Source organism: Patagioenas fasciata, chromosome 20 (genome assembly GCF_037038585.1).
Source record: "Patagioenas fasciata isolate bPatFas1 chromosome 20, bPatFas1.hap1, whole genome shotgun sequence".
Lineage (NCBI taxonomy): Eukaryota > Metazoa > Chordata > Aves > Columbiformes > Columbidae > Patagioenas > Patagioenas fasciata.
Window position 1 is genome coordinate 6,577,532 of NC_092539.1, and position 11,232 is coordinate 6,588,763.

The following is an 11,232-nucleotide window of genomic DNA, read 5'->3' on the forward strand; positions in this document are numbered from 1 at the left end:
AGCGTGGGGTGGTCGGCGGGGGCGGGGCTGGCGAGGGGCATCTCTGCGGCTGCGCGCGAGCCGCCCGCGGCGAGGAGGTGGTGCCGGCGCCTGCGCGGAGGGGCGCGCTCACCCGCTCTCAAGGAGGGGAGCGAGGCGCGCCTGCGCACTCTGCCGCTCGCTGCCCGGCGCCAGGGAGGGGGGCTTAGTGCGCCTGCGCGCTGCGGCCGCCGTCCCCCCTGTGCCCCGGAGGGGGGGTGCTGCGCATGCGCGCCGCGCTGCCCGCCCCTCGCCAGCAGCAGCAGGAGGAGGCGGCGGTGGTGGTGATTCTGGCTGTGGGGAGCGTGAGGCAGTGCGAGCGTCGCTGCCGCCCCCTGTTATCCGGCAGCCGCAGGTCCGGGCGGAGGAGGTGGGAGCGCCCCGACGGCGGAGGGAGCCAGAGCGGCGGTGGCAGCAGCAGCAGGAGGAGTCTGTGCCCGCCCCCCCCCCTCCTCTCAGTCCCGTTACAGCCCCCCTCCCTCCGCGCTCCGCTCCGCAGCCACCAACATGTCGGCGCCGGCGGCCAAAGTCAGTAAGAAGGAGCTGAACTCCAACCACGATGGGGCCGACGAGACCTCAGGTGAGGCCGCGCCGGGGGCGGGAAGGGAATGGCGGCAGCCGCCGCGGCCTCCGCCTCGCACCGCGCCGCACCGACCGCCATTTTCCCCAGCCACACGGGCCGCGGCCGGGCCGGAGGCGGGAAGAGCGCGGGGTCGGCCGGGCGGATGTGCAGGCCCCAGCGGCAGCAGGAGGAGGCCATGTTAGCGCCCTTTTGTCTCCGCTCCCCGGCCCGGCCTCCTTCCCCACGGGCGCAGGCGGGGCCGGGCGGGGGGCGCTGCGGCCTTGGCGGAGCAGCGGGACCCCCCCCGCCCCCCCTCCCGGAGCAGCATCCGCGGAGCCTCATTGTGCTCCGCCGCCGCCATGATGCTTCGCCGCCTCCTGCTCTCGGCGCCGCCGCGGCCGCGTGGTGCTGCCCCGCCGCGCGGGGATGGAGCGGGGCCCGCCCGCCCGGGGAAGCCACGCGGTGCTGGGGCGGCGATGGAGCCGCCCGCGCCGGCCCCACGTGCGATCGCGGCAGCCCCGGGATTTTTAAAGGTCGCCGCGCCGTGGGTTTCCTCCCGGCCGCCGCCGCGGGAAGGGCACAGCGCTCCCTTCCCTCCGTCGCGCCCCGCGGTGCTGCGCCCGCTGCCAGCTCCGCTCGCACACGTGCTTTCCGTACCCGCTCGCCTCTCCGCCGTGGGAGGGGGACAGCGCGTCCAGCCGCCGGGAAAGCTGCCCCTGAACGCGGGCTGAGCCGTGTGGGAAGCTCGGCGGGGGAGCGGTGAGCGTGCGGCACTGCCCAGCCGCTTCCCGCGACCGTTCATTCATCGCCCGGCGCATAGGTAAACAGCCCGCTGGAACCGAGACCGCGCTCAGGCTTGGACGAGGGAAAGTTCCGATTAGAAATTATCTGCCAAACGGCGACTTGGAAGTTTTTCGTGTTTGTAACCGCCCTTTCAAACGTTCTTTTCGGTTTTTAGAAGGTGGCGCGTTCCCCGTTACGCTGCTTGTATCGGTATTTTGTTCCTCTACATTATTTGACGTTCCTTCCAATGTGTTGGTCTTAGCAGATGTGGCTTACAATTCTTTTATGAAATTGTTAGTAACCTCCTATCATGATTGAGTTAGCATTTACATAGACTCATTAGACTGTATAGGGGAATGTGAACTGTGATTTCTAAAGGTAAACTCACTTTGAGTGCTGTTTTGTCAAACTTTTCTGCACTTCAGCCATAGTACACCTGGGAATCAGCTGAAGCTTTAAGGCCCAGTGACACAACATCTAATAGAAATATTTGTGTACTTCTAAAGTAGATGACTAGAAAAGATCTTAAGCGAAAACCCCAGGGGATTTGGGAATGAAGGGATGTTGACGCCTTTTTGTTTGTTTTTCAGAAAAAGAGCAACAGGAAGCAATTGAACACATTGATGAAGTACAGAATGAAATAGACAGGTAAACATGAACAAGCTTTTAAAATGTTTGGGCAGAACTGAAAATGTAACTTTCAAAAGTAAAAATATTTAGCAAAGTACACACTAGTAGCAGTTCTCACTCTCTTTAAACTCCACCAAGATCCACTTGTGTTCTGACCTGAGGCTTATTAGTGTATGATAAAAGAAATTGAAGTGGTATCCTGGTTTCTTATTTAATTGTGGATAATTAAAAAGGTAGAACTTGAGTTTAAAATTTTAAATTAATTGTGCTAGTTTTGATAAGAGAAGTTGACTTCTTATTGCTTTTTTCAAGCTAACATGTATGCTGTTTTGCAAAAGGATTTTCCTGTCTGTGAGCAGAACAAAAAACTTGGTTGATAAGTCAGCTTTTGTAATAATTTTTTAAATTATATATTAATGTGCTTGTAGAATAATATGTAGGAAGTGTGACTGACAATGTTAGTTTCTTATCTAAAAACTCTCTGTGGGCTCTGGGTCAGTATTTGCCTGGATTTTATCTCCATGCACACTGTCCTGTGAAGTCTGCAGGTGACTGTTGAGGCTCTGGCCACATGTTGTGTGCAGTATCAGAGCTCTGCCTTTTTACAAAACTAATTAAATGTTACGTCTTCAGATTTTAGTTGTGTGGGGTACGAGATTGCCCTGCTGTAGCTTGCTTGCCTGTCCAAAAGTTATAAAGAGCAAGTGATAGTGTTATGTATTATTCATCTTCAGGTGTTTTGCAGACAAAATGTTTAAGAGGTAAAATAGTACTTTGCTTTGCATGAATAAGAGTCTGTCCCTCGTGTAATGCTGCAAAACGTACAATGTGTTAAGAACGTTTTTGTTAAGACTAGCAAGATTGCTTCTGGTAGTGTGTTTCTTAGTAGTTGTCACGGGTTTGGCCTCAGTTTTTTCTTTAATATACCTCAATTGTTGAATATGGCAGACTAGTCTAATCAGAACCTGGTTCTGGCTCACTACTGATGATGTGTCTTGAAATTGCAGTTGTCTCTCCAGTGGTTAATTTGGCGCTTTCTATTGCAGACTGAATGAACAAGCCAGTGAGGAAATTTTGAAAGTAGAACAGAAATACAACAAACTCCGCCAACCATTCTTCCAGAAGAGGTCAGAATTGATCGCCAAAATCCCAAATTTCTGGGTAACAACATTTGTCAACCACCCACAAGGTATGTTTGTTATAGCCCTCTTTTCTGTAATTTCAGTGTTTGCTTGCTCATTCTGTGAGTGTCTTGCAGCTCTGAGGGTTTTCTGGAATTGTTGCTGAGTATATGTTTGAACAGAAGCCTGCTTCATATGCAAACACTTCCTTTTTGTCACAGAATCACAGAATGTCAGGGATTTGAAGGGACCTCAAAAGCTCATCCAGTCCGATCCCCCTGCCAGAGAAGGAACACCCAGCTGAGGTTCCACAGGAAGGTGTCCAGGCGGGTTTGAATGTCTGCAGAGAAGGAGACTCCACAACCTCCCTGGGCAGCCTGGGCCAGGCTCTGTCACCCTTACTGAGAAGAAGTTTCTTCTCAAATTTAAGTGGAACCTTTTGTGTTCCAGTTTGTACCCATTACCCCTTGTCCTATCATTGGTTGTCACCGAGAAGAGCCTGGCTCCATCCTCCTGACACTCACCCTTTATATAATCTGTAAACATTAATGAGGTCACTCCTCAGTCTCCTCAAGTCCATTTTAAAAGCTTTTTATTTCCTGTATTTGTTGACCAAAGGAACATCTTGTTCACTAAAATCTCATATTGATTTTCTTTCTGCATTTTAAATAACATGTTTCCCACTTTTCTTAGTTAACTGGGCCCTTTGAAGAAAAAGTATTCTAGTTTGTTTGGGGTTTTCTGTTACTTGGAGGTGAGCTCCTTAGGATTCTTGACAACAGGCCTTCTGAGAGGACAAAGCGAGTTTGTAGACTGCTTGGATTGGGCAAACTGCATGTGTGAAAACATGTGTCAGAGAGAAGGGTAGTTGTACACACGTAGCTTTTGCTGCTTTCTAATGTTGAACTACAACAAGCAAATGTAATGTTTTCACTTCAGCAAATGCAAATCACACAAATGCTAATAGTCTGGCAGGTAACTCGACAAAAATGGTCCGTGAGAAGTTGGCTTGGACAGATATGTTGCTTCTCAAATCTTACTTGCTATCAGCTACCTGTATTTCATCTGCATGAGACACATTTCATAGCTTTGATGTGGTATTCCTAATTCTGTCTTAGTATCTGCACTGCTGGGAGAAGAGGATGAGGAAGCACTGCATTATTTGACCAGAGTTGAAGTGACAGAATTTGAAGACATCAAATCAGGTTACAGAATAGATTTTGTAAGTACTTTAATTCCTTCACTTGTTGTTTTTCTGAGTTTTTTTTGAATCTAATTGCATATTGGGTTGTTGTTTGTAACTTAATTTCTTCAGTTTTTCATTTAGTACCAGGTTTTAATTGGCATGTGTCTTTACATTATGTGAGTTCTAACTCTTTGCTTTCAACTCTGCAGTATTTTGATGAGAATCCATACTTCGAAAATAAAGTTCTCTCCAAAGAGTTTCACCTCAATGAAAGTGGAGACCCATCTTCAAAATCAACCGAGATCAAATGGAAATCTGGGAAGGTATGTGTCTGTGCATCTGGGAGAGATGATTTCTCCTCAGTGTGATACTATGACTTTAATTACATTATTTTTGCCCTTTTTTTTTAAATTATTGAGGCAGTTTTGTCTTTTCCTCTCAATCCCCTTTCCACTTTTCGAGACCCATAGCTCATGCCCATCTTGCAGGGTTTGGAATACCCTGTTTACATGGATATCTGTAGTCAATTCTCTTGCTCGGTTGAGCATCACCGGTAACACAGTGAAAGTACAAGTAGACCAGATGGAAGGATTAACAAGTGTGTTAGCTCCTCTCTTTGTAGTGGATCTAGAGTCCGTGTTCTGTTGTTTTCTTAAGATAACTGTTAAAGTAGGAGTTCTGAGGACAGCGGCGTTTGGGGGTTTCTTATTAGGCGTGCGTGATTTTGTTGTTTTCTTTTCTTTATTCCTTCAACTTCATTTCCAGACAGCACATTTTTAGAGAAGTTGCAACCACGCAATAATGTGGGTGCATCTTTAATCCAGACAGTACTCAAACGTAATTAATTTGCTGTAGTTATCTTCTGTAAAAGTTGAGAGAGCTTTCATGTTACCCTGAAGATTTTGAAACAAGTATTTAGAAGTAGGACTGAGGTTGCAGTTACATCAAACAGCCTAAACCTATCAATGTCGTGATTCTATCAAGGAAGCAAATACTAAAAGTTTGGAATTACCCTATAATCGAAGAAAGAATGGATTTAAATAGCAAATGGTCATTTTCAGACTTAGCAAATATTGTTGCAAGCTTACTAAACTTCTGGTGTAAGGTGGTAGATACAGGACTCATATGTTCTTGTGACTGTATGTTTTAACAGTGTGTGTAGTTTTTTTTCCACTTGCGACAAAGAATGGCCTGAAGACTTGAAAGCAGGAAATCTTAGGATAAGAAGGCTAGGCAGTTCAGTATCTGAAGTTAAAGACAGAGCTTAGAGGTGTGGAGACTGAGCACTTCTTAAATTGTGTGTATGCAGCAGTGGTAGAGTTCAGGTGCAGTTTTGGCTACTCTGAGTAGCATTTAGCTGTTGTGAGATCTTTTCAGTATATCGTTCAACACTTGTCATACTTACACCTCCCTGTGATAGGGAAGCATAAATCAAATGCAAGATCCAGTGAATTTTCAGTATTTCAGTGGAGGTCATTAAAAGAAACAGGTGGTTTTATTGTTTCCTCATGTTCTGGAGAAATGCAAGTGGATGTATGGTATCTTTCCCTGTGAGTTGTTTGGGTTCCAAATGTTTCTTAAAGACTTGTACTTGAAAGAGGGAGTAATAAGTGACTTCTTGTGGTTGTTCAGACAAGTAAATTTTTAAATGGTGCTTATTAAAAAAAAAAAAACATCATGTAAAGATCACTTCTTCAGGGAACTTCTTTTTTTTTCAGGACCTGACAAAACGTTCAAGCCAGACACAGAACAAAGCCAGTAGGAAGAGGCAGCATGAAGAGCCAGAAAGTTTCTTTACCTGGTTCACTGACCACTCTGATGCAGGGGCTGATGAACTAGGAGAAGTCATCAAGGATGACATCTGGCCAAATCCGCTACAGTACTACTTGGTAAGTACAGCCCCAAAGTGTTGATCTGTACCATGATAGCGCTGCGCAAGTGAAAGTGAATTTGATCACTGTAGTTAATGTTGCGTGTGTGTCTTTAAGGTTCCTGATATGGATGATGAAGAAGGGGAGGGAGAGGAGGATGATGATGATGATGAAGAGGAAGAAGGATTGGAGGATATTGATGAAGAAGGAGATGAAGATGAGGGGGAGGAAGATGAAGATGATGATGAGGGAGAGGAAGGAGAGGTGAGTAATCTTACCCTTTCCATCTCTGGTGTATGAAATCAAAAGAAATGTGTAAGAGGGAGGTTGTGGGAACACTGAGCCATTGTTACAAAGGTAAAATAGTTCTTTTCTGTACTATCACTGACAGGGAGTTTGGAGGGGAGAAATGGAACTCTTCTTACTAGTTTAACTTGTAGAGTGGTCTCAGCGTAGTAAAGTATGTTCGTGTGTATGAGAGACAGTGCAAATAAGTAGTTTTAGTAAGTTTGTAAGGGAAGTGCTCTAGAAGAACGAGGATATTACCGTAACAAAATTTTTATTTAATTAGCATTCTAGCAAGACTTTACTTGTAAATAGCTTTTGTTGATGCACCAGATTCTGTCATCCTCCCACCTGTTGGTTTATTTCTGCGTATTCACAAAATCACAGAATGTCAGGGATTGCAAGGGACCTCGAAAGCTCATCCAGTCCAATCCCCCTGCCGGAGCAGGAACACCCAGATGAGGTTCCACAGGAAGGTGTCCAGGCGGGTTTGAATGTCTCCAGAGTAGGAGACTCCACAACCCCCCTGGGCAGCCTGGTCCAGTGTCTGTCACTCTCACGGAGAAGAAGTTCCTTCTCAATTTTAAGTGGAACCTTTTGTGTTCCAGTTTGTACCCATTATCCCTTGTCCTATCATTGGTTGTCACTGAGAAGAGCCTGGCTCCATCCTCCTGACACACACCCTTTATATATCTGTAAACATTAATGAGGTCACCTCTCAGTCTCCTCTTCTCCAGCTCCAGAGCCCCAGCTCCCTCAGCCTTTCCTCACATGGGAGATGCTCCACTCCCTTCAGCATCTTTGTTGCCCTATGCTGGACTCTCTCCAGCAGTTCCCTGTCCTTCTGGAACTGAGGGGCCCAGAACTGGACACAATATTCCAGGTGTGGTCTCACCAGGGCAGAGTAGAGGGGAAGAATCTCTCTGATCTACTGACCACCCCCTTCTAATACACCCCAGGATGCCATTGGCCTTCCTGGCCACAAGGGCCCAGTGCTGGCTCATGGTCATCTTATTGCCAGCTTAACTAAGACTCTGGGTTCAGGAATTATAAATTTTCTTTAGCAGCAAGTGGGGATCCAGGGACAGTGTTCAGGCTGTCGGTAACTTAAAGTTCAGAATGTCTTTGTTTCTGGGAACTGTGCGTGGTGTGTCTGGATTTCCGCAGCAAAAATCTACTTGTACTGAGTTAGGGCAGTTGTGGGCACAGAGTACTGAGCTCTAACGCATAACCTAGAGTTTAGCATCTGAAAGTTGAAGCATTTTGCTCTTCAGAGTTTAATCAAGGGGAGGGAAAAAAAGATGACCCCTTCAATTGCTAAATGATAAAATTATGTCAATGTAGTGATTCTAAGTCAGAGTAGTTACTCAAACCTGAACTTTTTTCATTGGGATATGAGTTATTAACTGAGGTACTTGTGGCAAGTGTTACTACTCCCTAGTGAAGAGGGAAAGAGTAATGGTCATACAGCATGCTCTGAGTAATGCTGTAGGGTTGTAGTCCGTAGGGCAGTAAAACAATTGAGGTTATTGCATTTGAAAGTTTGTGCTATCTGAAGTTTAGCGATTAGGTTTTTTTTAACTGTTGCTTATCTTTCAACAGGAGGATGAAGGAGAAGATGACTAATTGAACACTGATGGATTCCAAACCCCCTTTTTACCTTTTTAATTTTTCTCCAGTCCCTGGGAGCAAGTTGCTGTCTTTTTTTTCTTGTGCTCAGTCGCCTTGTTCTCTTGAGGTCTCTTTTTCTCTCCTCTACACCATGGTTCACAATTTATTTTGGGGGAAATACCTTGAGCAGAATACAGTGGAAAAGAATCTACCAGTTTCTGTTTCAAGTTCATTTTTATCCCTTTTTGTCTCAAAACAAAAACTGTTTATGGAATCAACACACCATGTTCTGTGGGAAAAAAGAAAACCTTCTGCTCCCTTCACTCTGCTGGAAGCTGAAGAGTGCTAGGCCCCTGTGTAGTAGTGCATAGAATCTAGCTTTTTTCCTTCTTTCTCTGTATATTGGGCTCAGAGATTACACTGTGTCTCTATGTGAATATGGACAGTTAGCATTTACCAACATGTATCTGTCTACTTTCTCTTGTTTAAAAAAAAGGAAAAAAACTTAAAAAAAATAAATAAATAAAAATGGGGTTATAGAAGGTCAGCGGGGGTGGGTTTCAGATGTTTGGGTGGGTTAAGTGGGCATTTTGACAACATGGCTTCTTCTCCTTTGGCATGTTTAATTGTGATGTTTAACAAACATCCTTGCAGTTTAAGATGACACTTTTAAAATAAAATCTTCTCCTAATGATGACTTTGAGCCCTGCCACTTGATGGAGAATCAGCAGAACCTGTAGGATCTTATTTGGAATTGACATTCTCTATTGTAATTTTGTTCTTGTTTATTTTTAAATTCTTTTTTTTTTTTTTTTTTTGTTTCACTGGAAAGGAAAGAAAGATGCTCAGTTTTAAACGTTAAAGTGTACAAGTTGCTTTGTTACAATAAAACTAAATGTGTACACAAAGGGACTGGTTGGTCTTCACTGAAAGAAACAGTTTTTAATAACCTATTTTGAACTTGCTTGTAATTTCTTCGCATTTTGGGGGCACTTGGTCAGTATGTAGTACAATGCAACCTTGTGGTTGTGTGGACTGATAATAATTTCATTTTGTTTCCTCTATTTCAGTACTTGTAAGATGTTTCATTTGGTGGTTCTTACTGCACACATAATTACATAACTCTGTAAGCCAGGGCTGTAGGTGCATATGCCTTGTGTGAAGACAGAGGTTTATAGTCATGTTTTGCAAAAAGAAAAATCACTCTTAAGTAGTAACTTGCAGTACTGTATCTCCAGGAAATCAGTTTGCATGAAAATATGCAAGCTCAGAATAAAAAGACCAAGAGGTCTTATAATAAGATATGGGTGTTTTTGTAAGTCTTTTCACTTGAAAATAAATCTTAAGTGCAAGTTAATTTTTGCGCTGCTTTAAAGAGGAAGATTCTCAGCGAAGCGTGTGTATAAAAAGTTGCTACTTCACTGCTTTCTTTCCTTGGTAGCAGCATGTATATATGCTTTAGATATACTGTACTTTTTTTCATTTTGAGCGACTGCATTTGAGTAGCTTGTAACAATTTCACATAGAGGTTGTTGGTACTGGTATTCCACAAAGTGTAATGGAAGTTGTTTTAACATGCTGTGCTTTTGAAATATTTTTTAAAATGTTGTATCACCTAATCTAAAATTCAAACAGCTAGTTCTTTTTGGATGTGTAGAAAAGACTGTCTTCTGGGAAGACTTGCTGTTATATACTGTGATTCCTTTTCATCACAAAATTTGCTGTGGTCAAATTTGTCTTTTTTTCTATTATGCTTAAGAATACGCTTAGCAGAACAAGATTAATCTCTGTTTGAGACATGCCCAAATAATGTGTGTGGAGGGGAAACATTTTGTAAGTGTCCGATCCAGCTTGGATTCAATCCAGTTATCAGAGACAATACAACGTCCAGTCTGCAGGGGATCAATGCAAAAATGAGACAACCATTTACTTCATTCCATCTCGGCAAAACCATCTGCCCTGATCCTGCTTGCAGAGCAAAGTAAAATGTTAATTGGCTTCTTACCATCTAGAGAGAGAAGGAACAAAACCTATGAAGTCTATAAATTTTAGGTTCTTTTCCATTTGATTCCTTTGTTGCAAGATGGAAAACCGCTTCCTGTTGTGGTAGAGGGTTGATGTGCTATTACTTGCCCTGATGCCTTGTTATTTAATTTTTATGTAGTCCTAATTGATTGTAGTTCTTCAAAGAAAAGAATCCTAGTCTTTCATGCTTCAGGAACAATATTGTGCGATGGTTGTTACACCCCTGTTGGTTACTGGCAGAAAACCTATAAAAACTTTTGAAAGTAATCAAAGCTTCAGGTTCTGTAAAGTCAAATACCATGAACAAGAAATGAGAATTTGGATAATGCTACTTCTGAGATTTTTTTTCTTGCACATTCTTTAGAATTTTATAGGGTGTCAAAACACACTTGCTACTGTACTGATAATACTGAATTTCTTGTGAAACTGAAGGGTTTGCTCCTGGCAATGGCTAAAGAGTGAACTACTGTGCTAAAAGAACAAACCATATTTGTTAAATGTAATCTTATTTATTCTAGTAATGGAAATGAGTAGGGATTAACACATCTCTCTGCAACAATGACGAAATACTACAGATGGCAATCATGTGCTCTCACTGTTTGCTTAATGTCTGGTTTGGCTGAGTATATGTAATGCGTGTCCATTTTTACTTAATTTGTATATGCATATAAAAAACATTTAAAGGTACACATCCACCTTGGATAAGAATGGGAGATTCTTATTAAACATGTCTGTATCTCTCATTAATTCCTCATGGCTGCTTGAGCTCCTTACCTCCAGTTAATCCTGCCAAGTGGAATTTATCACAGGTGAAAGCTGAATTCAGGCTTTGGGGCCTGAATTTCCACCACGGTTAAAATATAGACATGGTGCCAATTACCAAGATGAAGCTACTGTGCCGGGGCTGTACGACTTAAATGACTCAAAGATTATTTTTATTTGAAGTTTAATTGCTATGAAATGGAATCTTTTGTCTGTAACTTCCAGTGCCAAAGGAAAGCAGATACATCCATGTGTGTGTAAAAACAAAAAGATTGGGTTTTTTTAACACAGCTTATCTTTGTGCTTATTCATACTTGTCAACGTAGTTTTTGTCCCTGTAAACAAGCATTATCTGAAATGATTTCTTAGTTATTTATG

General features: G+C 43.6%; 1 protein-coding gene across 1 annotated transcript; it reads left to right on the forward strand.

Annotated features, from left to right (window-relative positions):
• The first annotated feature begins 266 nt into the window (after positions 1–266).
• On the forward strand, positions 267–8,975 carry SET (SET nuclear proto-oncogene). Its single transcript, XM_065853909.2, has 8 exons — positions 267–598; positions 1,954–2,011; positions 3,040–3,182; positions 4,233–4,336; positions 4,510–4,623; positions 6,019–6,189; positions 6,289–6,435; positions 8,059–8,975. Exons 1-8 carry the CDS (start codon positions 526–528, stop codon positions 8,080–8,082), a joined length of 834 nt encoding a protein of 277 aa, XP_065709981.1. The 5' UTR covers positions 267–525; the 3' UTR covers positions 8,083–8,975.
• The last annotated feature ends 2,257 nt before the right edge of the window (positions 8,976–11,232 follow it).